At 40.0% G+C, this 27503-nt stretch overlaps 1 protein-coding gene across 7 annotated transcripts in view; it reads right to left on the reverse strand.

The window, feature by feature from the left end:
- Positions 1–2331: 2331 nt before the first annotated feature.
- LOC122549211 (myelin basic protein) overlaps positions 2332–27503 on the reverse strand; it is a 191171-nt gene continuing 165999 nt past the window's right edge. For 6 of the 7 annotated variants that reach the window (XM_087986231.1, XM_043688630.2, XM_043688631.2 and 3 more), the window contains 5 exons: positions 17033–17140; positions 14399–14431; positions 13590–13631; positions 8738–8848; positions 2332–3998 (listed from right to left, as the gene is read on the reverse strand). In XM_087986231.1, coding sequence (XP_087842357.1) covers positions 3963–3998; positions 8738–8848; positions 13590–13631; positions 14399–14431; positions 17033–17140 — 330 coding nt within the window. In that variant the 3' untranslated portion in view covers positions 2332–3962. The remainder of the gene's footprint in view (positions 3999–8737; positions 8849–13589; positions 13632–14398; positions 14432–17032; positions 17141–27503) is intronic. The other variant, XM_043688633.2, reaches the window with a different exon arrangement.

A 27503-nucleotide genomic window follows, 5' to 3' on the forward strand; every position in this document is an offset into this window, starting at 1 on the left:
TAAAACAAACTGAAGGTAAACAAACTCCAGTTCACCTTAAACTTGAGTGAAAATTCTACATTTCTAACTCTTAATATAATCCCACTCGAGACAGTTATAACAATGTTGCACCTATAGTAATATACTCTTCTCGTTTTGAGGTTCTAGTCAAAGAGTCATAGAGATGTACAGTATGGAAGCAGACCTTTCGCTTCAACCCATCCATGCCGACCAGATATCCCAACCCAATCTAGTCCCACCTACCAGCACCCGGCCCACATCCCTCCAAACCCTTCCTATTCATATACCCATCCAAATGCCTCTTAAATGTTGCAATTGTACCAGTCTCCACCACTTCCTCTGACAGCTCATTCCATATATGTACCTCCCTCTGTGTGAAAAAGTTGCTCCGTACGTCTCTTTTATATCTTTTCCCTCTCACCCTGAACCCTGACCCCAGGGAAAAGACTTTGTCTATTTACCATATTCACGCCCTTCATAATTTTGTAAACCTCTATAAGGTCATCTCTCAGCCTCCGACGCTCCAGGGAAAACAGCCCCAGCCTGTTCAGCCTCTCCCTATAGCTCAAATACTCCAACTCTGGCAACATCCTTGTAAATCTTTTCTGAACCCTTTCCATTTCACAACATCTTTCCGATCGGAAGGAGATCAGAATTGCGCACAGTATTCCAACAGTGGCCTAACCAATGCCCTGTACAGCCGCAACATGACCTCCCAACTCCTGTACTCCATACTCTGACCAATAAAGGAAAGCGTACCAAATGCCGCCTTCACTATCCTATCTACCTGCAACTCTACTTTCAAGGACCTATGAACCTGCACTCCAAGGTCTCTTTGTTCAGCAACACTCCCTAGGACCTTACCATTAAATGGGTAAGTCCTGCTAAGATTTGCTTTCCCAAAATGCAGCACCTTGCATTTATCTGAATTAAACTCCATCTGCCACTTCTCAGCCCATTGGCACATCTGGTCAAGATCCTGAGGTAACCTTCTTCGCTGTCCACTACTCCTCCAATTTTGGTGTCATCTGCAAACTTACTAACTGTACCTGTTATGCTTGCATCCAAATCATTTATGTAAATGACAAAAGTAGAGGACCCAGCACCGATCCTTGTGGCACTCCATTGGTCACAGGCCTCCAGTCTGAAAAACAATCCTCCACCACCTCCATCTGTCTTCTACCTTTTGAGTCAGTTCTGTATCCAAATTCCTGAAGAAGGGCTCATGCCCGAAATGTTGATTCTCCTGCTCCTTGGATGCTGCCTGACCTGCTGCGCTTTTCCAGCAACACATTTTCAGCTCTGTATCCAAATGCCTAGTTCTCCCTGTATTCCGTGAGATCTAACCTTGCTACTCAGTCTCCCATGGGGAACTTTGTCAAATGCCTTACTGAAGTCCATATAGATCACATCTACCACTCTGTTCTCATCAATCCTCTTTGTTACTTCTTCAAAAACTCATTTTCTGCATGTTTCTATTAACATCCTTTCTTCTGTAGGATTTGCCACCCTTATTCTCTTAAATTGTTTGTTAATCACTTGGTTCATGTTTAAGCAAGTGTTAACCCTTCCAGAATCTGAAGAATTCTGGATAGAATGGTGAAAAATATGTAGCAGTGCTGTTTTCATGGATGTGGATGGACAGGAGTGTTTTGGGTGAGATGAGTGCAGCAGTGGCAACTTTCACAATGTCCTTATGTTTTCCCAAAGTACATTGGCCCATTGATTTGTTTTTACTTAACAACATTGCTCTTGTCGGTCCTGAAACCTTGTTTTCCATGTTAAAGGGGACTCATTCATCTGGGAGGGAAAAGTGGTTGGAAAAACATTTTATTGTTTTGGTTTTGAGCTCTTTAATAATAGCTAATCAATCCCTGTAATTCCTAGGAGTGCAGCCAGCGCATGGCAAGAAGAGAGATAGGCAACAACTTGACCTGGACTGATTGTCTACTCATTTGTGGTAATGAATCAACTACAACTATTGATGATGTTGAAAGCATTCTGTGCAGATTGGTGGACAGACAGTAGCGCAGCTTTGACACTGTATGAAAACACAGTGTTGCATATTGCAGTTCCAGGGTCAGCTCAAATTATCACGACGGAATGGAGCCAGTATTGTGTAAGGCTGTATGTAGTGAAGTTGAAGAGCTGTTTTTAAATGCTACAGCCAAACCTGCATGGATTTTCAGCTTGTTAGTTGCGTCTGGCATCAATTCCAAACATGCTTTTGGAATACAGGTTTGATGTAGAGCTTTTGCTTTGTGAAAACTATATATTGGATGATTGATTTCTCACTGGAGTCAGTATTCAAAATAATTGACATTAATGATCTTTGCCATTGAATTATAATTTTAACTTTATTTTCACGTGGACAAACACAGTGTTTAGCTGCATTATTTTACATATACATTCGGAAAAATTTGTTCACACATGCTCACTCAGCTTTTCCTAGTATGTATTCTCTAGAAGCATGTTACCAAACATAAACTGGCAATATATATTGGAAACCAATGTTAATAACTCTTCCCCAGCAAACTGCCCATTCAATTTTTAGCATTATCGATTGGAGAATGCAAAAAAAAGGAGCAGGTGATAGCTGGAGAACATTTCAGGTCATCCATTGTATTTTAAATCACAAACGACGAAGAAACATTTCTTATTGAAGAGGAGCAGTAGCAGCAGGATTCAGTACTGAGGAAAGATGCGGCTGGTTTGCATTTGTTCTGCATCTCCAGTAGAAAATGTCTGGCACCATATGAAGAATACTAACATTATTGAGATCTGGGGACGTGTACCTCACTTCCATCAAAATATTTGGGTGGGTGGAGTTTAGTGTTGTTTTGTCCATTGCATATTAGCATTATTTACAAGTCTTTGCAACATTTAATGTGAATGCGTTATTGCATGCTAGCTGTGAGAAAGTTGACCACTTGTCACCTTGAGGTTTTATTGAGCATAAGGTTGCTATTTAATGCATGAATAGTATTGCAGGGACGAAGAAAACAGATTGGGGTATAAATATACAAATATAAAGATAAAATATTATTTCAGTTACAAAAACAGTGCAATTCAAAAGAGCACTCACATAAGAATGGGCAGGCAGTGGGCCATTCCTATGGAATTTAGTTAATCAAACAAACGTCTCCATGCTAAGAGTTAGCATTAGTTTCAGGTTAGTATAATACCCTTGGTGTTTCACAGCTTTACAACTGGTAATGCTGCTTATGTTCATTACAGCACACTAAACTTTACATGGTGCGAGTGCAGAATGATTCAGCAGCTTTAACACGCAGTGCTACTGAACTGCTTCAGGCCCAAGTCACCAATGGCATGTATGTCCAACTGGAGTTTATTGATCTTCATAGCAATGGTCAGATGAGTTTTATTTTATTTTTATACGGTGCTAAAATATTTAGTAAAACGCAAACAATTGTCTTAATATCGTTTTGCAGCAAACTCTGCCGATAGGCTTGCCTTTTTTCCACCACCATCTATGTCAAGATGCAATAAACCTTTTTGAAAAAGATTAGGTTCCTTATTTCTGTGTTTATAGGAAAGGCCATTGAAAATAAAGTTTTTAAAATCTTGACACCTTTAAGGCCATTATAATAACCATGGAGTGAAATATAAGTAATAAAATATTCCATTTAAGATACTTATACAGTCTACTGTTAAAATTACGTTTTACTCATTTTACCCTGTGGTTCAAATTAAAGAAATTTAAATAAAAGGTGTTTTCTTGCTTTAAAATAATTGAGTTAACAGATCATTTGAGTTAAGCAACCTTGCTATAAACCTGATCGGTAATGGATCAATCATATTTGTATGCCAGTCATTTTTTTGAGGGTGGAGTAAATGCCAGTTAATACGTGAAGTGGTAAGACTGTTAATACACAACACCGAGCAAGGATTTATTTTCCACTTTTGAAGCATTCCTTTCTGCTGCAGTCATTGATGTGGATTTAACGTCTAGCAGGTGAACCTTCACCCTTTTTCCCCTGTTTAGAACAAAAACAAAGACAAAATATTTAACAAAGGTGCATGTCTGATTAATAGGCAGACAACAGAAAATGCTGAAAACTTTGTCTAAAGTGTTGACTGACTTTGAAAGTCTTTAATCTTGAAACATTGATATCTAGATGTATGAATGAACCAAACTGAACTAAATCCCAGATAAAACCTGCAAGAATGCCCCTCATATCCCAAGCCTCCTCAACAAATCCCCCAATGTAAGTTGCCTCTCAAAGTCCATTGGGGGCGAAAGGAGAGTCGACAATGGAATTGTAGTTTGTTGGAGCTGACAGGAACGCTAGGCCCCTTTAAATTCCACCAATGCCATGTTATTGGAAGTTTTCAATCCTTTCCTGATGGCACTCTAATGGTTATAATTTAAGGACCACAGCTTAGGTTGACCTGCCAAACTGACTATTTTATGAGCTTAAAATTGAAGAATCGATAAAGAGTGACGTTAAATCCAGACCCATTAACTCATCTGTTTACACATACCAAGTGACTGCCTAAACTTTGCAACATTTGCTGATTTTCCTTTACTTCAGCTTTCTAATAATTGTAGATTTTACTTTTAAACTTGACCTTATTTATCATTCAGTGCATATTACAATACTTGCATTCTAGCATATTTAAACAGTAATTTAAACTAATCTGGTTTGAAATTCATTTTTTTACACAAGACAATGTCTTTTTGTTAAAATAATAAAGAAAAAATTGCATTCATCAATCATAATACACAGCAAAATCTCAACACAATGCACTGATTTAAATTCACAGATCCAATGCCAACACAGACTATTAACACAAGTAATTGCTATTGAAGTGAAATGTTTAAGAGGTGATGTAGCTGGGTGTACAAATTTTTGGCATCTCACACTAATTTGTTGCACTATGTACCTAATTGTGTGGATTAGTTTTAATAAGAAATATTTGCAAAGATTTAGATAAGAGTGCTTCTGGTCCCTATTCTTAAATTGTATTGGGGGAAGATGTTCCTGTTCCCTAATTCTGGTGTATTGGCAAATCGGTTAATTATTTTGCTTGGAAAATTGAACAAAAAAACCTACCGAATTCATTCATGAAGTCAAAATGCTTAGCTGTCAAGAAAGGTCTTAACCCTGTATTAGGTGACAAATTATGACAAGTGGTGTTAGTGAATGGAATCCTTGGGGCTATTTTGACTGAATTTTGAGTGTGAAATATAACAAGGCTACTGTCAGCTATCATTCACTAGGTGACACTGTAGCCTCCAGGTCAGACCACAGAGTTCAAACTAAGCCCTGAAGAGTCATACAAGACTTGAAACATTCACACGGTTTCTCTCTCCACACATGCTGCCAGATCTGCTGAGATTCTCCAGCACCCGCAGAATTTTGCTTTTACTTGACTATGGGTTCAAGACCCACTCCAGAACTTAACATAAAGCTCCAGACTGAAATTCCAGACTCGTACTGAGGAATAGCTAAAGAGCTGACTGTCAAATGAGATATTAAGCTGAAGCCCCATATCCCCTTAAAAAAAAATCCCAGGGGAGTTATTCCTGGCCAGTATTTATCCCTCAATCATCATCACGAGAAAAAGATGGTCTGGTCATTATCACATTGCTGTGCAGAAATCGGCTGCTCCATGTATTTAAATCATTGAGAATTTTACAATTTAGACCCAACATGCTGTTAAAACAGCTTTAATGCGGTTGTATGCATTTGACAGTATTACATTATACTATTGGCATTTAAATCATCTGCGACCTTCAGGCCTTTTCCCCTCTGAAGCTTATTGCTTGTAGTAGAAATGAAACAGAAAACACCTCCCTCTAATATTAAACTTCCTTATCATCACCCTTGACAAACACAACAGTATACGTTTACTTGCTATTTGCATTTAAATAAACCAGGCAAAATGAACATTAGCATTTAGATTGCTACAGTTGAAATACTTGGTTCAAAGTCAGAGATATGGAATAAAATGTCACAGAAGTCTTTTAGGAGCTCAGCATTGGTATTTCACTGGAATAACAGGGTGGTTAGATAGCCCTTCTATTGAAGAAATAGTAAAGGCTTTATTCCCGTGAACAATACTCCTTCAACAATGTAATCTTGTTGGAAGTTATACAGTAATCCTTTACACTCTTACATTATAAGAGAAAGGAGCAGAAGTGAACTCCTGGAAGCTCTCTGCTATTCAAGAAGATTATGATTTTTAATTCCATTTTCCTGCTCTATCCACATATCACTTGTTTCTTTTAGAAACAGAAATCTAACAATTTCTAACTAACTTGAACATCCTCAATAACCGAGTGTCATCTGTGGGATAGAGAATTCCAAAGATTCATAATTCTTGAGACTAGATATTTAGCAGAGTTTGGGCATGAACACTTCACCCCCTTGTTTATCTCAGATAACTGAGCCAAAAGTATTAGAAAGACATTTGACTGTGGGATACCAGCAGAGATGTAATCTCAGCCCCAGGATTGTTAAAGGTTGTGGTCCAATTCTCTAATACATTGCACCAAATCATCTGCTAACGTGATTCCTAAAGTAACAGCTGTGACTTTCCTTCAGATAAATGAATTAAGCCTTCCCCTGCCAAGTATCTCACCTGTCTCTCCTTAACCTTCCTTTTGACATTATTCTCTATGTTTCTTCATCAGAAAGTTAGCTGGTTCCTGTGGCACCATTTGATCGACAGTATCATTCAACTAACTATGACCAACTGCTTCCTGTTTCTTGTCAATTTTTGCCTGCTTCATTATTTCCTGAAGGAGCTTGTGCTCACAACTGATTTACCTTGAGATACGTTTGGCTAATATATAGACTTTCCTGAAAATTAAGTGTTCGTTCTCTTAATGAAAGAATTGCCAACTGCAGTGCTTAGCTGATGCCTGTACAGTTTATGTATGACCTTTAACACAGTAAAACATCCCAGAGCCCTTTCTTCCTACCAAACAAAAAAATTGATGCTGAACCATATGAGGTATCAGGAGAGCTGACTGAAAGCTTAATCATATTAAACTACTCCCACTCAATATTGGTGTTTCTCCCAAGACTGAACTTTATATAGAAGATAGGAACAAGAGTAAGGCTTTTGCCTCTTCAAGCTTGCTCCACCATTCAGTATGATCATAGCTGATAAGTACCCAGTTCCTGCCTTTGCCTCATATCTTTTGACCCTTTTGGTCCTATGAACTAAATCTCTCTCACTGCAAACATTCAATGTGGCAGAGAATTCCACAGGCTCACCACTCTTTAGGTAAAGAATCTTCTCCTCATCTCAGCCCTAATTGGCCTACCCCTTTTTCTTTGACTGTGACCTTTGGTTCTGCACACCCTGGTTATTAGGAACATACCTTCTGCTTTACGTTGTCTAATCTTGTTAGGATTTTTATAGGTTTATATGAGATTCTCCCCTCTTATTCTTCTTAACTCCAGTGAATATAGTCCTAAACTATCCAGTCTTTCTTTATACCTCAGTCCTACAATGCCAGGAATTAGTCTGGAAAACCTTTGGTAAATTCTTTAATTTCTTTGCCATATGTTGCTATCTCCTTGTTGATTCATTGTCTTGCAAGTAAGTGTTCAATCTCTGATTGTTTGGCTATTCTGTGATTTATTCACCTGCCTTCATCATCTGGTTAAGCTGTGTCTGAGAGTGGGGTTGATAGTGATTGCAGGGGTCTTGGTGATTGTCAAACATTGGCTTGTAAAAAAAACTAACTGTACATGCCAAGACTTCACTTCAACCATGATACTGCTAAGACAGCAATCTTGTAGAAGTCATCATATGACTTCCCATGATGACATAGCCCCATCTACTTACATATTCACATTAACCATCATATCACAATCCTGGTTTTTGCCCTATAGCTTTAAGCAGAGAGTGATTTAACCATTGCCATGTTAATTTGTTCTGCTTGACTTCACACAGTAACTTCACACAGGGTTCTTTGATAATGATTGGGAAACTCAAGTCTGTTTTGGTCTCTGTCCCTGAGGCACTGAACCAAATGGAAACATCTGTGTTATGTCAGCTAAATCAGTTACAGTAGATAAAAAGAAAAGGTTTCAACCTAATTAACTTGGTCTCAGGTCTGTGGAAGTGCACAGATTTTGAAAGTGGGCCCAATGTTCTCAAATGTAAATACATTTTCCTATTTATTGACACATCCCAAGCCTTCAACCCCAGCAAACATGTTCCGGTGGAGTAGGGAGACTTTGTAGAGCATCTAAATGATACCAACCTCGTAGAGTTCAACCGTCTATTGTGACCCACAATAGTATTGGCAAACTAATCATGATTTAATCTCTGAAATCAACTGTAATGTTTTCTCTCTCTTTGACCAAGCTTTTAACCACATATCTCATATGTCTTGCTGTCAAATAATTGCCAAAGAAGTGCCTCAGGTAATTTTATAATGTTATGGTGCTATATTAATGTATGTGTTGCTGTTGTTTTCTGGTTATTTGATACTGGGGTCTGCATTACCAGCAGAAATTGCACAGCAGGATTCTAGTCACACCAGCTAACCCAACTAAATAGGTGCAGAACCGCCGGTAGTGAATTGCTGTCTCATCGCCTGCAATGAATAAATTTTTATATCAGAAATTAAACAACTTATGCCTGAATTAAAGTCTACAGCAGAGGTAAAGTTGTGCCATATAACAGTCCGTTGTTGTTGTTGTCACTGTATTATATGGTGAGAGGATTGTTTTCTTTGAAAATTTGTTACCATTTTGAAAAAAGATGAAAGGGTGCCTGAGCCATCTCTCCGTCCTCTATAAGCCTCCTTTGACTTGGAAGAACCAGCTGCCCCATAATGTGGCCTTTGTCCATCCGTACCCTTTAAACAAATCAAAACAAAAGTTAAACGTAGGAATAAGAAATTCATTCACAGAAATGATTATCGTTACTATTTTCCACATATTTGTAATGATTTCAGAGGGTATAACTAGCTGACATTTTGTAAATCAAACATGCTATAATAACAAGTTAAAACTGTTCAATGTAACTTCTCTCAATCTTGGTCCTTTCAGTTTGACAGAACGGAGATAACTGTGCAATCTGTGCAAAATGAGAAACAGACTGGATCTGAGGTTCCTTGTTTCCAAGGGAGAGGTAAGCCTATGTAAAAAGCATTGCCAGACACTGTGATGGCTGATGACCACTCTCTACCTTCAGGAGGAAGCTGGATGGGTTTCTGACTGGGATGTTTTGTATGGGGATTGGGAAAGGGTGGGTGTGGTCAGGGAGAAATTTTCCAGAGTAATGTTAATGTTGCAGCTATATAAGACTCTAGTTAGGTCACATTTGGAGTATTGTGTGTGCAGTTCTGATCATTGCACTTCAGGAAGGGTGTGGAGGCTTTGGAAAGAATGCAAAAGATGTTTACCAGCTTGTTGCATAGATTGGAGTGTATTAGCTATAAGGAGACTCAGAATAGAGATGTAGACCTTTTTGTCCAATTCATCCCTGCTGACCAGATATCCTAAATTATTCTCATCCCATCTGCTAGCACTTGGCCCATATCCCTCCAAACCTTCCTATTCATGTATCCATCCAGATGCCTTTTAAATGTTGTGATTGTAGTAGCCTCTACCATTTACTTTGGAGCTCATTCCATACACGCACCACTCTCTTTGTGAAAAGGTTGCCCCTTTGATCCCTTTTAAATCTTCTCCCTCTCACCTTAAACCCATGCCCTCTAGTTTTGGAGCCCCTACCATGAGGAAAAGATCTTGGCTATCCACCCTCATGATTTCGTAAACTTCTATAAGGTCATCCCCCAGCCTCTGATGTTGGACAAACTTGGATTGTTTTCATTAGAATGTCGGAGGCTGAGGGTGACCTGATAGAAATAGGTATGAAATTATGAAAGGCATGGATAGGATGGATAGTCGGAGTCTTCTTCCAAGGGTGGGAGATGTCGAGTACTATGGGGCACAGATTTAAGGTGAAGAGAGACGTTTTAAAAGATGTTTGCAAATGAAGTTTTTTTTTTACACAGATGGTGGTTGGTGCTTGGAATGTGCTACCAGGGGAGGTGGTAGAAGCAGATATGATAGCTAGGTTTAAGAAGCATTTAGACAGAAACACAAACAGGCATGGATAGCAAGGATACAGACCATATGCAGGCAGATGGAATTAGTTTAGAATGGCATCATGGTCAGCACAGACATGGTGGGCCGAAAGGTCTGTTTCTGTGCTGTAATGTTCAACATTCTATGTTCCCTGTGTACAACAAGTAAAAGGGTGACATACTTGAACACCAGAATTGGTTTGTCAATAGGTTACTCTGGCTGATTGTGGATTGTGAACCTCACACGTTCACAACTGTCCACACAGTGATGTGCACAACCCGCCATAGGAAGCACTGAACAAAATAAAACCTTTCTTCTAAGGACTGAGAAAATATGGGAATTCTAAATCATACTGGCTGCGTCTCAGGTGTGTCCTGACAAACAGATAGAGGAGTACATCAAAGCGTAGTCTCCATGCTGCCTTGCTGGATGTTGGAAGGTGAAGATGCTGAAAGACTTACTGACAGGAGGAAAGAGAGAGAAGTGCCTTGAACAGATGCAGAGGTTTTCCATGGGATGTGGACATCACATTCATTGTCTATCCCAAATTGCCCTAAACCAAGATGAAGATAAGGCATCTTCTTAACAATTCCTAGGGCCAATTCAGATGGTGTTAAGAACTAACTGCATTTCTGTGGCTCTGGAGTCACACATGAACCGACCAGGTAAGGATAGTGGATGTCCTTCCTTAAAAGGATATGATTGAACTAGACGGTGTATTATTTATATGGGTACCATTACTGATACAAGCTATTTTATGGGGATCAGTTAGCTCAGTTGGTTGGACAACTGGTTTTTAATGCAGGGTGGCACCAACAATTTGGGTTTAATTCCCATACTGGCTGAGGTTATCATGAAGGACTATCCCTCTCAATCTCTCCCCTTGGCTGAGCCATGGTGACCCTCAGATTAAACCAGCACCAATTGTTTCTCTCTAATGAAAGTGCAGCCCTATGGTTGATGACAAATTTACTTTACCTTTTATTCCAGATTTAGTTAATTAACTGCAATAAAATTTCCAGTTGTCGTGTTGAGGTGGGGCGGGTGCTGGGGGGTTGGGGGCTGGTGTGGTTTTGAACTCATTTGATCTTAATAATAGGACGAGGTGAGGTATTTTGAATTGTGATCATTTCACTATAATTGTCTTGGAAGGCCTGAGGAAGTGTCACTGGAAAGAACTATAGACTCACTGCTCCTCATGTTGGAGACTGTTTGCCTTAAGCGATTCAGGTTTGTCAAACAAAACTTCCACCTTCATGAGAAAACTGCTAACATTCGTATAGGCAGCTCTAAGTCACTCTGTTGACTGGTGGGCTTGGCAAAGACTTAAGTGATCCCCCTGCCTCACATTGGACTAAAAGGAGCATGTGGATACTTGGAGTGGCTGCTGAATGTTGAAATTAAACTCAAGACAGACCTTTGAAGGAATATCTGAAGTACACATTAAATCTGCAGTATCACTGAACTGTTTATACCTGTAGTAAAAAATGTTATTTTTTGAAAGTATAATTGTGTTAAACATTAGCAATAGTACCACACATTATTAATGCATTGTGATGTGTTGATATTGATTATGTAAGATTTTCTTTTGAAATACAATTAGTTTGACTCTGCGATGATGAGGTTAACGGATTAGCCTCCATATGTCCTGCTACCACTCATTGTGTATACAAGATGCTGAATGACTATCAATAAAACCACCAGCAAAGATGTGGAGACACTGGACTTCACAAACAGACATTGGTCAAATAACACTGAGAACAGAGAGGTCTGTGGGTCTCTTATTCTGTCAATGAACTGCCATTCCTGGTTACTAGTCCAGCCAAAGGGAAGGTGGAAATATGCAGCTTGATGATACCTTAGTTCTAATTTAAACCATAGACTAGGTCACACTCTCAGTATTTAGATTATATTAGATTAGATTCCCTACAGTGTGGAAACAGGCCCTTCGGCCCAACAAGTCCACACCGACCCTCCGAAGAATAACCCACCCAGACCCTTTTCCCTCTGACTAATGCACCTAACACTATGGGCAATTTAGCATGGACAATTCACCTGACCCACTCATCTTTGGACTGTGGGAGGAAACCAGAGCACCCCGAGGATTCTACACTTTCATACACTTATGGGTCAGTGAATTGTAAAGAAACAATGAACTGAATTGCTGAATTTGTTAGAGGACTGAGACATGCCTCCAAACCGTGAGGCTGGCAGACATGATTGCAACAAATAGACAACTGACAAATGGAAGATTGTTAAAAACAATTGCAGCATCCTGCATCCCTGCACACTCCCCCTCCCATTAGTAACAGTATCCGTTTCCAATGTGCTTTGCTGGGGTCTGCTCTCGGTCGGATTTTGGGACCTCAATCCCACCTGGTGCCTCATTTGGCAGCTGCCAGCTTGCTTGTCTGACTGGGTTGGCATGGGGGTGGCAAGGCAGTTGGACAATCAACATTCCCTCATTCAAAGCCCATGACTGATGCAATAAACTTTTACCAGAATCAGTTGTTCCATTCAGGAATCCAATCAGTTGTGCCTTGAGACTTAGATTGTACTAGAATAATCCTTGCTTGTTTTACTTTTTATCTCCTTGTAATATTTATTGAAACTTGAAATATCGATTTATTTGCAGGAGTTTAAATCTGGTGTAAAAATTTGAGATCATCTAAATACCTGAAAAAATCAGAACTAGATAACAGACAATAGCTGTGATAGAGAACATATTTTTGACAACGGCAGTAGAGTATGAAACAGGCCATTTGACCTAACTGGCCTCTGTGGCATTCATGTCCCCTATGTGATCCTTCGCCCACCTCTCTTTATTTCAATCCGTCAGCATAGCCTTCCATTCCTTTCTCCATCGTGTGCCATTTCGGCTTCTCTCTCAATTGCTTGCTTTCGGCTGGTACACCTCATCTTCAGCAGACATTGCACCAAAACTTTAATCAATGTCTTTGTTCACATTTAAAGAAAACCAAACAATTTGCAATAGTAATATGCTGTCTTCAAATCGGTCTCTCTGATCTTGCAATCAACAAATTTGTTTGCCTCACACTGAGTTCTGTCAGCTGGGATAACAGTTAAGTAAGCTATACTCCTCTAAGGATCAATTTCATCTCACTTAATCATGCTACGTAATAATACTAACAGGAAATTAGGATTTCTCTTTCCTATCTAAGAAGCTTGCTCCCTCATCAGATATCCCCATCCATTACAAATCTGATATTGGATTAAGGCATTGGGAGACTTGAACTGAAGGCCGAATTCATACAAATTTGCCTACTAACTCATTTTCTGCTGGGAACTCCCTGTCTATGGAGTTAGGTAAGTATGGGAATGGAGTTTATAAATGAGAAATATCACCAGAGATGTTGGCATGACAAGATGAAATGAAACAATAATGGTGCAAGTGCATTTTTGGTTAGATTTCTTGAATTTATTGATTTGTTAGCCATTGTGACCAGCATGATTATGGCAGTAAATACAGATCTTGCGCCTTACCCAAATAAATTTAGTGATAGCTCTACTTGCTCCGAACCTTGCCTGTAGTAGTGATGAGAAAAGGAGCCATGATAATCACCAAATACAATTGGAGACACAAAAGGCTCAGAAAAAGACTTGGGCACAGAATATAATCAAGATTACCTTAAGATTGCTACTCAACATCTGAATGCAAGTATCCTTAACACTTAACGGAAGTAACGAACAGACATTAGTTTTGTCATTTCTTTTCTAATTAAAATAGAATAGCAGTTCTATTCTATAGCTGAATAAGAAAATGATACTCTGTTTAGAGCTCTATGGGTTGTGCTCCTGCCTCTGAGTCAGTAACTAGAGGATTTAGCTACCGTGCCAGAGACTTGTTCTCATAATCCAGGCTGCCACTCCTGTGCAATGTGCATTACTGAGGAAATCGTGCATTGTTAGAGTTGTTTTCTTTTACTCGAGTGTGAAATAAAGACCTTGTCTCTCCTCCAAGATGGATATCAATAAATCCCACATTACTATCTTGAAGAGTGAATCTCCTCGAAAATAATTTTCTCCTTAGCTTGCATTATTGAAAGAAAATGCTCTGGTCATATTACTATTTCTGGGATCTTACTGTGCGTGCAAATTTTCCTGCACTTCAGCAAAAGGTTTTTTATTTGGTGTGAAGGACTTCAGATGTCACTAGGTGGTGAAAGGTATTGTACACAGACTTTTTCTTCACTTAATATTTCCCTTAAATGCAAGATATTGTCAAGCTCCTGAGTATGTGATTGCCACAATTTTCATATCCACTAGACCGAGTGCAAGGAGCAGCCATTTACCTTCTGTTTTACTGGGGCTTTCTTTGGTGACATCTGAAAAGGAAGACAATACCAGAGTCAGAATATAACTAAGCATGATACAGTCACACAGGAGTAAGGTTGCCTGAAACTCGTTCTTAATAAATAGATTTAAACTTAATTTAAAATCAAAGTATGCACCACATCCACACCCAAGCAAATCTTTCCCAAAGAAAAGTTTCAACAAAATAGTTCTGTTTTACCACAAATCAGCAAAAGGGACTAAAATTGGTAATTTTCTTATGGTGGTGTTAATTTTGATCTATGGATAGAGGTGGGAATCAGATGTGATGATATAAGGGCAGTAGGAGTACAATTAAGAAGGAAATCAAGAGTACAGAAAGGGGACATGAGATAGCTTTGGCAAATAGGGTTAAGGAGAATCCAAAGGGTTTCTACAAATACATTCAAAGATAAAAGAGTAACTACGGAGAGAACAGGGCCCCTTAAAGCTCAGCAAGGTCGCCTTTGTGTGGAGATGGGAGAGATTTGTGTATTTTGAATCAGTGTTTACTTTGGAGAAGGCTATAGAAGCGAAGGAACTTAAGGAAATAAATAGAGATCTTGAAAAGTGTCCATATTATAGTGGAGGAGGTGCTGTACATCGTAAAACACAAAGAGTGGCTAAATCCCCAGGACTAGATCAGATGCACACTAGAATTTTGTGGGAAGCTATGGAATTGATTGCTGGGGCCCCTTGCTGAGATATCTGTGTCATTGGTAGCAATAGATGAGATGCTGGAAGTCTGGAGGTTGGCTAACCTTATCATTATTTAAGAAAGATGGTAAGGAAAAGCAGGGAACTAGGGACTGGTGATCATGACATCACTGGAGGGCAAATTGTTGGAGAAACAGGATTTACATGCATTTAAAAAGGTAAGGACTGATTAGGGACAGTCAACATGGCTTTGTGTATGGGAAATCATGTCTCACAAACTTGATTGAGTTTTTTTGAACGTTATGAAGAGGTTTGATGAGGGCAAAATGGTAGACGTGATCAAGATCGACTTCAGTAAGGCGTTCAACAAGGTTCCACATGGTAGACTGGTTAACAAGGTTACACCACATGGAATACAGGGAGAACTAGCCACTTGGATATAGAATTGGCTCGAAGGTAGGAAACAGAGGATAGTGGTGGAGGGTTGCTTTTTGGACTGGAGGCCTGTGACCAGTGCTGTGCTGCAAGGTCCATTGATGTTATCATTTATACAAATGCTTTGGATGTGAATATAGGAGATATAGTTAGTAAATTTGCAGATGACACCAAAATTAGTGGTGTAGTGGATAGTGAAAAATGCTACCTCAGGGTACAATAGAATCTAGATCAAATGGCTGAGAACTGGCAGATGGAGTTCAATCTAATGTGACGCACTACATTTTGATGGGGCAAATCAGCCAAAGACTTACACACTTAATGGTAAGGGCCTGGAGAATGTTGCCAAACAAAGAGACCTTGGAGTGCAAGTTCAAAGTGGAACAACAGGTAGACAGGGTATGAATAAGGCATTTGATATGCCTGCCTTTTTATTATAAGCACATTTGAGTATAGGAGTTGGCAGGTCATGTTGTAGCTATACAGGACATTGGTTAGGCCATTTTTAGAAAGCTGCGTTTAATTCTCGTCTCCCTGCTATAGGAAAGATGTTGCGAAACTTGAAAGGGTTCACAAAAGATTTACAAGGACGTTGCCAGGGTTGGAGGGTTTGAGGTATAGACAGAAGCTGAATAGGCTGGGGCTATTTTCCCTGGAGAGTCAGAGGCTGAGGGGTGATCTTAAAGAAGTTTATAAAATCATGAGGGGCATGGATGGGGTGAATAGTCAAGATCTTTTCCCCAGGATAGGAGAGTCCAAAACTAGAGGGAATAAGTTTAGGGTGAGAGGGGAAAGATTTATAAGGGAATTAAAGAGCAAACTTTTTACACAGATAGTGGTGCATGCCAGAGGAAGTGGTGGAGGCTGGTACAATTACAGCATTTCAAAGGCATCTGGATGGGTAGCAGCTCCCAAAAAAGCTACCCAGCTGGTCCCAAGGTCTAGCCCTATCACCGTAGGCCTCTAACTTCATCCCTTCCAAATATATATTCAGCTCTCATTTGAAAGCTCCTAGGAATCCACCTCCATCACCCTCCCAGGCCATGCATTCCAAACAGTAAAAACTCTCTGAGAAAAAAAGTTTTTCCTCCTCTCACTCCTCGCTCTGTTGCTGACAATCGTGAAGTTGTTCCCTCCTATATTCATGTACTACATCATGGAAGTAGAATATCCCTCTTTACCTTGTTAAAATTGTTCAGAATTTTGAACACCTCAATAAGGTTACCTCTTAATCTTCTCTGTTCTGAGGAGAATATGTCAAATTAATTTTTCATTATATCTAAAACTTCTCGTTCCTGGTATCATACTCGTAAATCTCCTTTGAATTATTTCCAGGGCTTTAACATCCTTCCTTAAAATAAGATGCCGAGAATCATAGAATTCCTACAGTGCAGAAAGCGGCCATTAGACCCATCTGGTCTGCACCAACCCTCCGAGGAGTTCCCTATAAGCCCTATCTTGATAAATAATTTCCAAGGTTGAAACATACAGCTTGCACACTGTAGACAGCAATAGTTAATTACCATATTCTTAAAGAAGTGGACAACAGCGCTATCATCAGTTTGTCTCCCTGCTCCTTGATGGGCCTTGTGTGTGGTTGGGGCCATTAGCACACTCCTGGTTGCAGGTTCCTGAAATAAATACATTCTATTTTAGTGTGGAAATTTTACAAATAATTTGACAACCTAATAAATCGAATACACTTTGAATATCAAACAATTAATGCTCCATAAAACTAATCACTTACCTCACATCCAGCACATGACTTGAGCAATTCAAAGTGTTATTTCATTTCAGTGTGATTTGGACAGGTTGAGTGAGTGGGCAAATGCATGAAGTATAATGTGGATAAATGTGAGGTTATTCACTTTACTAGCATGTACAGGATTATAACCTGAATGGTGATAATTTGGGAAAGAGTGAGATGCAAGTCGAGACTGTGGTGCTGGAAAAGCATAGACGATCAGGCAGCATCCGAGGAGCAGCAGAATCGACGTTTCGGGCATAGACCCTTCAGCAGGAATGAGGGGCCTATGCCCCAAACATCGATTCTTCTACTTCTTGGAAGCTGCATGACCAGTTGTGCTTTTCCAACACCACACTCTTGACTCTAATCTCCAGCATCTGCAGTCCTCACTTTCTTCAAAGAGGGAGATGCAAGAAGGCATTGGTGTCCTTGTACACCAGTGACTGAAAGTAAGTATGCAAATGCAACAGGCAGTAAAGAAGGTAAATGGTATGTTGACCGCATTGCAAAAGGATTCAAATAGAGGAGCAGGGATGGTCTGCTGCAACTGTACAGGGCATTCTCCTTATCTGAGGAAACTTGTTTTGGCTATTGAGGAAGTGCAAAAAACATTTATCAGACTGAGTTCTAAGGTGGCAGGTCTGACGTACAGGGAGACACTGGATCAATTAGGATTATATTGAGTAGAGTTTAGAAGAATGAAGGGGAGTCTTGTAGAAGCCTACAAAATTTTAACAGGGTCAGACACGATTGCTGCAGCAAGGTCAATGACCAGGGAGTCCAGAACTAGAGGGGGGTGTCACTGTCTAAGGCTAAGGGAGAGCCTTTTAGGGCAAACATGAGAAGGAATTTCCTCATCTAGAGAGTGGCGTGCTGTGAAATTCTTTGCCACGGGAAACTGTTCAAGGCCAAAACATTGAAGACTTTCAAGAAAGATGGAGATATAGTTCTTAGGACTAGAGGGATCAAAGTATATGGGGAGAAAGCAGGAACAGGGAACGGAGTTGGATGATCAGCCATGATCATATTGATTGTCTGAGCAGGTTTGAAGGGCTGAATGGCCTACTCCTGCTCCTATATTCTATGTTTCTGTGTAGTGAAAAGGACCAGGAGGAGAAATCCTGATTTCTCAGGTCGCATTTGTTGAAACATATATGTCAAGTGAAGACAAGATTGAATGCTCTGATATTCTCTCATGTTTCGAGCTGAATAGTGTACAAACATTCACCCCAAGACTCACATTAAAAAATTCCAATTAGACAACTGATGCCAGACCTTCCAACAAGGCGACGAACACTCAGGAGAAAAGTTAAAGGACACTCACAGACAGAATGGGGAGAGGACCAAGAAAACAAAAGCTGGCTTTTTACATTTTATGTTGCTTAGTGATAATAACAGAGCTTCCTTGCATTGTTAGTCAAAGGAGGAAAATGGTTTTAAAATGAAAAGAAAGTTTACAGCCAGAGTACTACTTTCAAATAGCACACTGTGTATAATTCCAGTTGCCCTTCTATAAGAAGGATGTTGTTAAACTTGAAAGGGTTCAGAAAAGATCGATAAGGATGGAGGTTGGAAGCTGAATAGGCTGGGGATTTTTTTCCCTGGAGCCTTGGAGGCTGAAGGGTGATCTCGTAGATGTTCATAAAATCATGAGGGGCATGGATAGGGTGAATAACTAAGATCTTTTTCCTAGTGTGGGGGAGTCCAAAACTAGAGGGCATCAGTTTAAGATGAGCGGGGCAAGATGAAAAATGGCCTGAGGGGTGACTCACACAGTATGAAGTGGTAGAGGTTGTCACATTACAACATTTAAAAGACATTTGGACAGGTACATGAAATGAAAAGGTGTAAAGAGATATGGGCAAAACATAGACAAATGGGCCTAGTTTAGTTTGAGAAATCTGGACGACATGGATAAGTTGAACTTAAGGGTCTGTTTCTATGATGTACAATTTTATGACTTGAAAACACACAGTGCTATCTCCATGGAAACTCACACAATGCAATAAGTGTAAAGAATTAAACAAGAAAATGTACTATTTTAAAATTAGTTCAACAAACTTTTTCAAAAGGTTACAGCAACATTGTCCTCGTATTGCTTTCATTTTCAAATAAATTCTTGTTTTAGATTAGATTACTTACAGTGTGGAAACAGGCCCTTTGGCCCAACAAGTCCACACCGACCCGCCGAAGCGCAACCCACCCAGACCCATTCCCCTCCATTTATCTCTTCACCTAACACAAAGGGCAATTTTGCATGGCCAATTCACCTAACCTGCACATTTTTGGTCTGTGGGAGGAAACTGGAGGACCCGGAGGAAACCCACGCAGACACGGGGAGAATGTGCAAACTCCACACAGTCAGTCGCCTGAGGCGGGAATTGAACCCGGGTCTCTGGTGCTGTGAGGCAGCAGTGCTAACCACTGTGCCACTCACGGTTTTGAGATTGTGTTATTCTGATGGCATTATTACAGAAGTTTCAATGTTGCCAATTCATTTCAATATTAAAAGTCAGTGCAAGTTAACTGGCGTGAGCAGCCTTAATGATGAGATGTTGAGCAGCACAGTAGAAGGCTATCCAGTCAGTTCTGTTCCATCTCGATATCTTCACAATGCTATTGAAAAGTCACAATCTAAAATACAGATTGTTTCTCTCTACACAGATGCTGCCAGACCTCAGTGACCAAGTATCTTCTGTTTTAATTAATGGTTCTATCATTCATTAATATCCAATTATGATTATTTCTAAACTTTTCAATTTGTAAGCTACGAAGAAGGCAGTCTAGAAAAAGAATTGTAGACAGGTAAGATTGCTCCTTCAATATTTTATTGACTCCTGAAATCTCAGCTATATTTGTTAAATTGCTTTATGTTCTGTGACTAAGCAGGTAGCCACAAACTTAACATAGACAAGAAGACCATAATAAGTAACCCATTGTAAATGATGCTCCTTATGGTGTCCAATGCAGAACAGTTCAACTTGCTTAATGAATAGCTCTAAAGATTCATGCATTAACCTGACTAATGTATGTGAACACACCAATAGCAAAAACAAGGCGCCTCAAATAACTATTAGGCAGATGCATGAAATTCCTTGTTCAGACATTCACGATGAAGGCAAAGAACATTTTCAATTTCAGAAATTCTTTCTCTGAGGATTTTGTTGGAATAGAAATTGATGGCGATTCATTAGAAATGTATGAAACCATTCCATTATTATTTGATAAACCTCCAGAACTTGAACCCTCTAGTCCAGAGATAGGGATACTGCCACAAAAGCCCTCTCAATGCTCTCAGCACATATTAGGCTCATTATGGGCATCTGCTTCTTGCCTGCCATCAAATTTCTAGGCCATGGTTCTAATCATCTAAAACTCAGTGGTTTCACCAAAAATATAAACACAGGCAATAGATTGAATGATCTTTTGATACTATCAAAACAGATCTTTGATGTCAACATGTCTTACAAAGAACAATCCTTCTATCCCAGCCAAGAAACTCTTGAGAGCTTCGTCTTGATCCTCAATGGTACCCAAATACAAGTCCAAAATCCATCTCTGCAATTTTAACATTTCACTTCACAAAATGGACTCAATTGTTTCCTACAGCTCTTCTTTTGCCCGAAATGTCAATTCTCCTGCTCCTTGGGTGCTGCCTGACCTGCTGTGCTTTTGCAGCACCACACTCTCAACCCTTCTTTTGAAGTTGTGCTAAATAGTCCAGCCTGAGATTCTTGCCTCCTTTCTCAAATTTGGAACATAAACCTAATGTCAGTGACGGTGGGCACCATCAACTGTCAGTAATTGTTGTAAAAGAACTCGTCTTATCTGACCTGTTCTCTAAAAAGGACAATTCAGGATGACTAACAAGTGTGGGCGTTGCCAGCAATGTCTTGAATTACCTTGGAAAGCAGCAGCCACCTAGTCAGCACCAAAAGCTGCTAAAGACTTAATCACCAGATAGACAAGGGCAGCAGATGTATGGGAACACCACTACGTGTAAGTTCCCCTCCAAGCCACTCACCAAGGAAATATATCACCTTTCCTTCACTCTCACTGGGTCAAAATCCTGGAATTCCCTTCCTAATGGCATTGTGGGTCAACCCACAGCAGGTAGACTACAGCAGTTCAAGAAGGCAGCTCACCACCACTTTCTCAATGGCAACGAGGGATGGGCAATAAATGCTGGCTGACCAACCAGCAATGCTCACACCCCACAAATTACCCCATAAAATACTTCCCAGAATGTGGATGTTTTTTGCAGTGAAATTCTCCCTGGACACTGCCCCTTCTTTGTCTGCTAAAGTGATGAGGACAGTGAAATGTACTGCCCAATGTGACGTCCCTCTGGATATAGTAAGACTGGAAATATTGCAGTGGGTGGAGGGTTGGGGACGGGAATGTTGCGTGTAGCGAAGACTGCCCTCTCAGTATGAATTGAGGAAGTTGAAGTTACACTGCTCTGAAGGATGTGAGGTGAAGATCAACGTTAATAGCATTGTAAAAGGAGAAAATCAGGGAAGCATATGTAAACAGTAGTGGGCATCTTTATGCCTGGCAAAGAGGGATGATGTATGTGAAGATTGGGTAAGATGGAGTAAAAGAATGTGCATTGAAGGCAATGGGTAATGAAGGATGTGTCCTGACCTATCCTCATCAGGTAATTGGTATGTTTTCTGGAATGAATCCTGGATGTCCTGGTGCTGCTGCTGACCTCCTTAGCTACCTCCATCTGCACCTGCTCTCACATTCTTCTTTTGCTTACTGGCCCTCACTGCACCCAGCATTTTCTCCACGGTGGCACCGCTCATCCTAGGGGGTTGGCCTGTCCTTTCTTGCCAGACATCTTTCCAATTGGCAGCATGTCCTTTCTGTTTCCTCAATCCGTAACCTTAGAATTCCTCACAGAGGTGAATTGTGCCTTTTTACAGCAAACCGAGTTAGTGTGATGTGGACATATCAATCACAGAGGCAGCATTTCATCAAGGAGTCCAGGAAATTTCTATCCAGCGAGTGGAAGATGCTCAGCCGTTGAGTATGTTCAACACTGACCTAGAAAGACCATGGAGTATGAAGGGCTACCCAACATAGGAGACATGGTATAATGGCTCATCTGAAACTTACAGTACAATACTCCTTCAGCACCTGCACTGGGAATATCAGTCTATGTTGAGTATTGGTCTGAGAATGTAGCCTGGCCCGTCAACTTTATGAAACACAGGTAACTGAGCCAAGGTTGGCATTGAAATCATTGGTATAAGTTGCAGGTACATGCAAGCACCAGATGGTGGCAGACAGAGCACTCTATACCTGCCTTCCTCAGCAGCTTGTATTCACTACTAATACCCTGTAAACAAATGAACTCACGATTTCATGTTCATACAAATTTAAGAACTGACACACCTTTCTTCAAAGAGGCATGTATACTTTGCCTTCATTTGACTCACAGTTACCTCCTTATACCTTCTGCATAGAAACTAGTTATTAGAACAAATGACAGTACTGTGAATCAATTAAAGAGCTATTGAAAACAGTTAGAGAGAGTGTGGACAATCTCGAAAAATCACGTACAATGACAATGCCTTGATAAAGTACATTAAAAGTGCATGAGAGTGATGAAAGAACCATAATTTCTTCAAAACAAGATGTAGCTACGAAACATTCAACCAATTAATATTGTAAAAGACGGGTTACTTAAATTGTAATCTTTCCTTTTAAAAACAAGGCAACAATTGGTGACATACAATATTTGTTTTTTCCTGCTAGTCTCTTTTTGTACTTCGTTGACACATTTGAACAGGAATAGGCCGTTCATCCCTCAAACCTGTTCCAGCACCTGATGAGACTTTCACTTCTGTGTTTGCCTTGGAGGGGACAATTTATCTTTGAGAGAAGTGGCCCTTAATCTAGGATAACTGGAAGATGAGAAAGGACGATTATTTTGGAGCCAGAAGGCTAGCAGTTGAACTTAGAATCTGTTTCAGCTTACATTTGACCTGATAACTGATCAGAATATCAAATCAATATCAGTACTGTTGGATCTCCTTCTATCATTCAATCGATCCTAATTTTGCAATAGAATTCTTGCGGAGCCATGGAAATACTTGCTAGTTAGAGAGAGACTTATGTATCATTGAGTACAGAACATAGCACAACACAATTTTCTATCACTTTTCATTTACTTAAAGATATTTCCTTTACATGTTCATATGAACTGTGGCATTCAGGGTACCTAGCTGATTTTCCACAATATATGACAAAGTTCATTTATATGTCAACATCTTTAACTTTAAATGAATTACATCACTAATATTTTAACCAAATGTCTAAATTTTCAGACAGAATCCTGATTGATCAAAACTGTCCTTTATCTTATAGCTAATGACACTTGCAGGATAGCTGGGTACAATGGAATCTCTGCATTCCCCAAAATGATCCTGCAGTACAATTGGCATGTTAAAGCATAGCCTCAGGTATACGGATTGATTTGGAATTGTTCTGCAATAGAACCCAGCAAAGCTTTCATAGTGTTGTGCTTACGTAAAGGCCTCACAATGGATGTGGAGGTGTGAAAAGTGTGTGGGAAAGATTTAGGACAATGGCTCCCGGGATGAGGAACTTCAGTTATGAGCATAGATTGGATACATTGAGATGGATTGGAGCTTTGATAGATAGAGGGGTCCAAATAAAGTAGATAAAGAGGAACTTTTCCCATTTGTGTCAAAAATGAAAATGAGAAGGCACAGATTTAAAGTAATTGGCAAAAGAAGCAAAACCAACTTGAGAAAACCTATTTTCACACAACAAATGGTTTAGAGTTGGATCACGCTGCACAAGAGGGTGGTGGGGCAGTTCAAATGAATCATTCAAACAGATTTAACCTGTTACCTGAAAACGAAGAATATGCAGGTACGGTGGCTTAGTGGTTAGCACTGCTGCTTCACGGCGCCAGGGACCCAGGGTCAATTCCAGCCCCAGGCGACTGTCTGTCTAGAGTTTGCACATTCTCCCTGTGTCTCGTGGGTTTCCTCCCATAGTCCAACGATATGCAAGTTAGGTGAATTTGCCATGCTAAATTGTTCATCATATTCAGGGATGTGAAGGTTAGGTGCATTAGTCAGGGGCAAATATAAGGTAGAGGGAATGGGTCTGAGTGGGTTACTCTTTGGAGGGTCGGTGTAGACTTGTTGCCCTGAAGGGCCTGTTTCCACACTGTAGGGATTCTAATGTAAATGCAGGATAAAGATGATTGGCACTAAGTGAATTGTTCATGCAGAGAAGCAACACAGATACAATTAGTTGAACCACCTCCTTCTGCACAGTTACAATTCTGTGATTCTGCGACTTTGAAGTCCCCACAGAAGAAAAACACCCTGCTACAGTGAAGGGACCTGACAGAGGAACTCCCTCGAGGTGCAGCACAAAGAAGCCAGTTGTTGCTAACCATTATTAAAAACAAAAATGCATGCAGCAGTTATGCAGGACAACTTCCCTCAAGTTGTGCAGACTCCCACCAGATTACCCAAGTGCTTCTTTCTTTTTAAATGCAACTTGTGGATTAGCCATTGATACAACATGCACCCAAAATTCATTGACACATGGTGTACTATTAAGCAACTGTTTCTATCACTAGACTATTATTTGTAACATGGGTGCTCATCTTCTTTGATGCTACATCAGAAGCAACATTGGGAGGTAGTTGTAGGCCTGTAGAGTAGAAGCTTCTTCATTGAAGCTGTACACTTATTGCTAGCTACAGCCCTGTCATCAGTCTAAGCCTGTATGGTTTCTGTCACTTATGAAGGTGTAGCAAAGGGTCTGGCTGAAGTGGGCTACATCTAGATGAACTGGCTTCCTGAAGAAGGGCTTATGCCCGAAACATCGATTCTCCTGTTCCCTGGATGCTGCCTGACCTGCTGCGCTTTTCCAGCAACACATTTCCAGCTCCGTTCCTGACAGCATAGTCCTTGTCCATTGCAGTCATCCACTTATTTTCAGACGTTCCCTACAATAGCCACAGATCTGCTTTCCCTAACAATGCCAAATAAGATTTGCTAAGCCATCTCTCTCATTTAACTGAAATTGAATGTCAATTCAATCAGAGTCTGAAAGAGGTGGCCAGTATTAATATGACACACCAAGGATGCAATTTAATGCCTTCCTCCCCATATTTAAGCCCTTAAGTGAGAAGTTAATACTCAAAAGAGTTTTTCCTGCCTCTAAAAGTATTAACCAATCAATGGTGGGGTGAGAGTGGGTGAGGGATCTTGCTATTGTTTCTTTATTCAGACAGTAGTAAGGGAGTGGAACGCACTGCCTGCAACAGCAGTAGACTTGCCAACTTTAAGCGCTTTTAAATGGTCAGTGGATAGGCATATGGACAAGAAAGGAATGGTGCAGGTTAGAGGAGCTTCAGATTGGTTTCACGGGTCGGGCGCAACATTGAGGGCTGAAGGGCCTGTACTGAGCTGTAAAGTTTTATGTTCTATGTGTGGAATATAAACAAACCCTGTCGAGGATCCTTACTTGTTTCCAGGAACCATCTAATATTCAAAGTCAATCAGTGCCTAGTATCAGGAAACAACGATGGAAGACTTTCGGTTTACAGGAACCTGATGCTGGGACAATTGAACGTTTACTTTGGGTACCAAATGTATGGAATAGATTCTCAACCCCTTTAGCGAAATGACGTTTCGGAAAAGTAACCTCTTGAAAGGAGAAGTTTACATCAGCTGCAATAATGTTGCAGAAAATATTACTGTTTCAAAAATTAAAATGAGCATTTTTGAACCTGATCATAGTTCAAATCTCCTGCTTCAGACTATAAATTGAGAGTGGGCAAAATTCAGAATAACCTTAAAGTTACTAGTTGGTAGATGTGAGCTAACTACTCAACTCTGTTAATTGTTTTAAATACCATAAACATCTCAATTAGTTCACCCCTTAATCTGATATACAAGGGGATAGTTTAGTCTATGTAATTTGTCATATTTTAACAAGAAATCAAGGTCAATACTTTTACAAATAGGCAGTGATTGGGCTTAAGGGTCATTAGGTAGATATAAAATCTTTCTTTCTAGCATGTTACAATCTACTTACAGGGTTTCATAAATCGATTAACTACTTTTTTTAGAAAACTAATTGTCATATATACGTTCTCTAATTATATGCCCTCCCAATCTTCATTTCATCACTCCTAGGAATTTTGAAAGTAAAATGTGAAGAGGGAAATGGAAGAAGAATGAGAGTAAGGGAGCACCTTGTACAGATAACCACAATGTTCCACAGAAGCAGACTCCTTGATTCTACTTGCACTGATGAAGGCTCAACTTCAAACTATCAACTTGATTTTACTCTCTGTTGGATGCTATACATATTGAAATTGTTTTTACTTGTTTCTTCAAGAAATATATTAAAGATGTGGATAGTGCTTTGACCACTCGTAACCAAAACTGCAACTATCGAAATGTGGGGTGGAGGTGGAAATTCTGATTCAAGGGAGAGAGAGGACAGTTTGATGCGACAATGCCCTTCTTTATTACATAACAAAAAAAATGTTATACCATTAAACAACAATCAAAAGGTTCCCGTGCCTTCCTTGCTTCTCTTCCACTTGTAAGAAACAGTGGAAGAAACCACAGGGAAACCATCAAGCAAATGCAGGCAAGTTTGGGTACAATGAGCTGGAATCTGTGCAATCTTATTAGGCATCTCAGTTGGCAATGTCTTAACTTTGCCCTAGACCAATACTATAATAACTGCTTTAAGCACATCTGGACCCACTACCAGAGCATAGGAACGGCATTCATAGCTTAACTCTGATATACACCAAGCATCTCATAATTGTTGATACTAATAATGTGGCTGAACAAAAAAGCGCCAATAGACAGAACACAAAAAGGGCAAGTGTAATAAACAAGTGATACATATGGGGCATAACATCCAAAAAACCAAAAGCTAATAAGCATTAGACAAGTCTCTTTTGAGCAATTTTGAGTAAATAAGGGCTTATGCCCTAAACGTCGATTCTCCTGTTCCCTGGATGCTGCCTGACCTGCTGCGCTTTTCCAGCAACACATTTCCAGCTCTGATCTCCAGCATCTGCAGACCTCACTTTCTCCTGAGTAAATAAGGACCAATTTGAACATGACAAAGAAAGACTTACATAGTGCCTCACATTGTCAGTAATTAACCCCATACAATCTGAATAGTAGATGCACTTTGCTTTATTTTTGAATCTGTTGAAC

Source organism: Chiloscyllium plagiosum, unplaced genomic scaffold (genome assembly GCF_037043375.1).
Source record: "Chiloscyllium plagiosum isolate Xiang-an unplaced genomic scaffold, Cpla_swu_hap1 HiC_scaffold_4, whole genome shotgun sequence".
NCBI lineage: Eukaryota > Metazoa > Chordata > Chondrichthyes > Orectolobiformes > Hemiscylliidae > Chiloscyllium > Chiloscyllium plagiosum.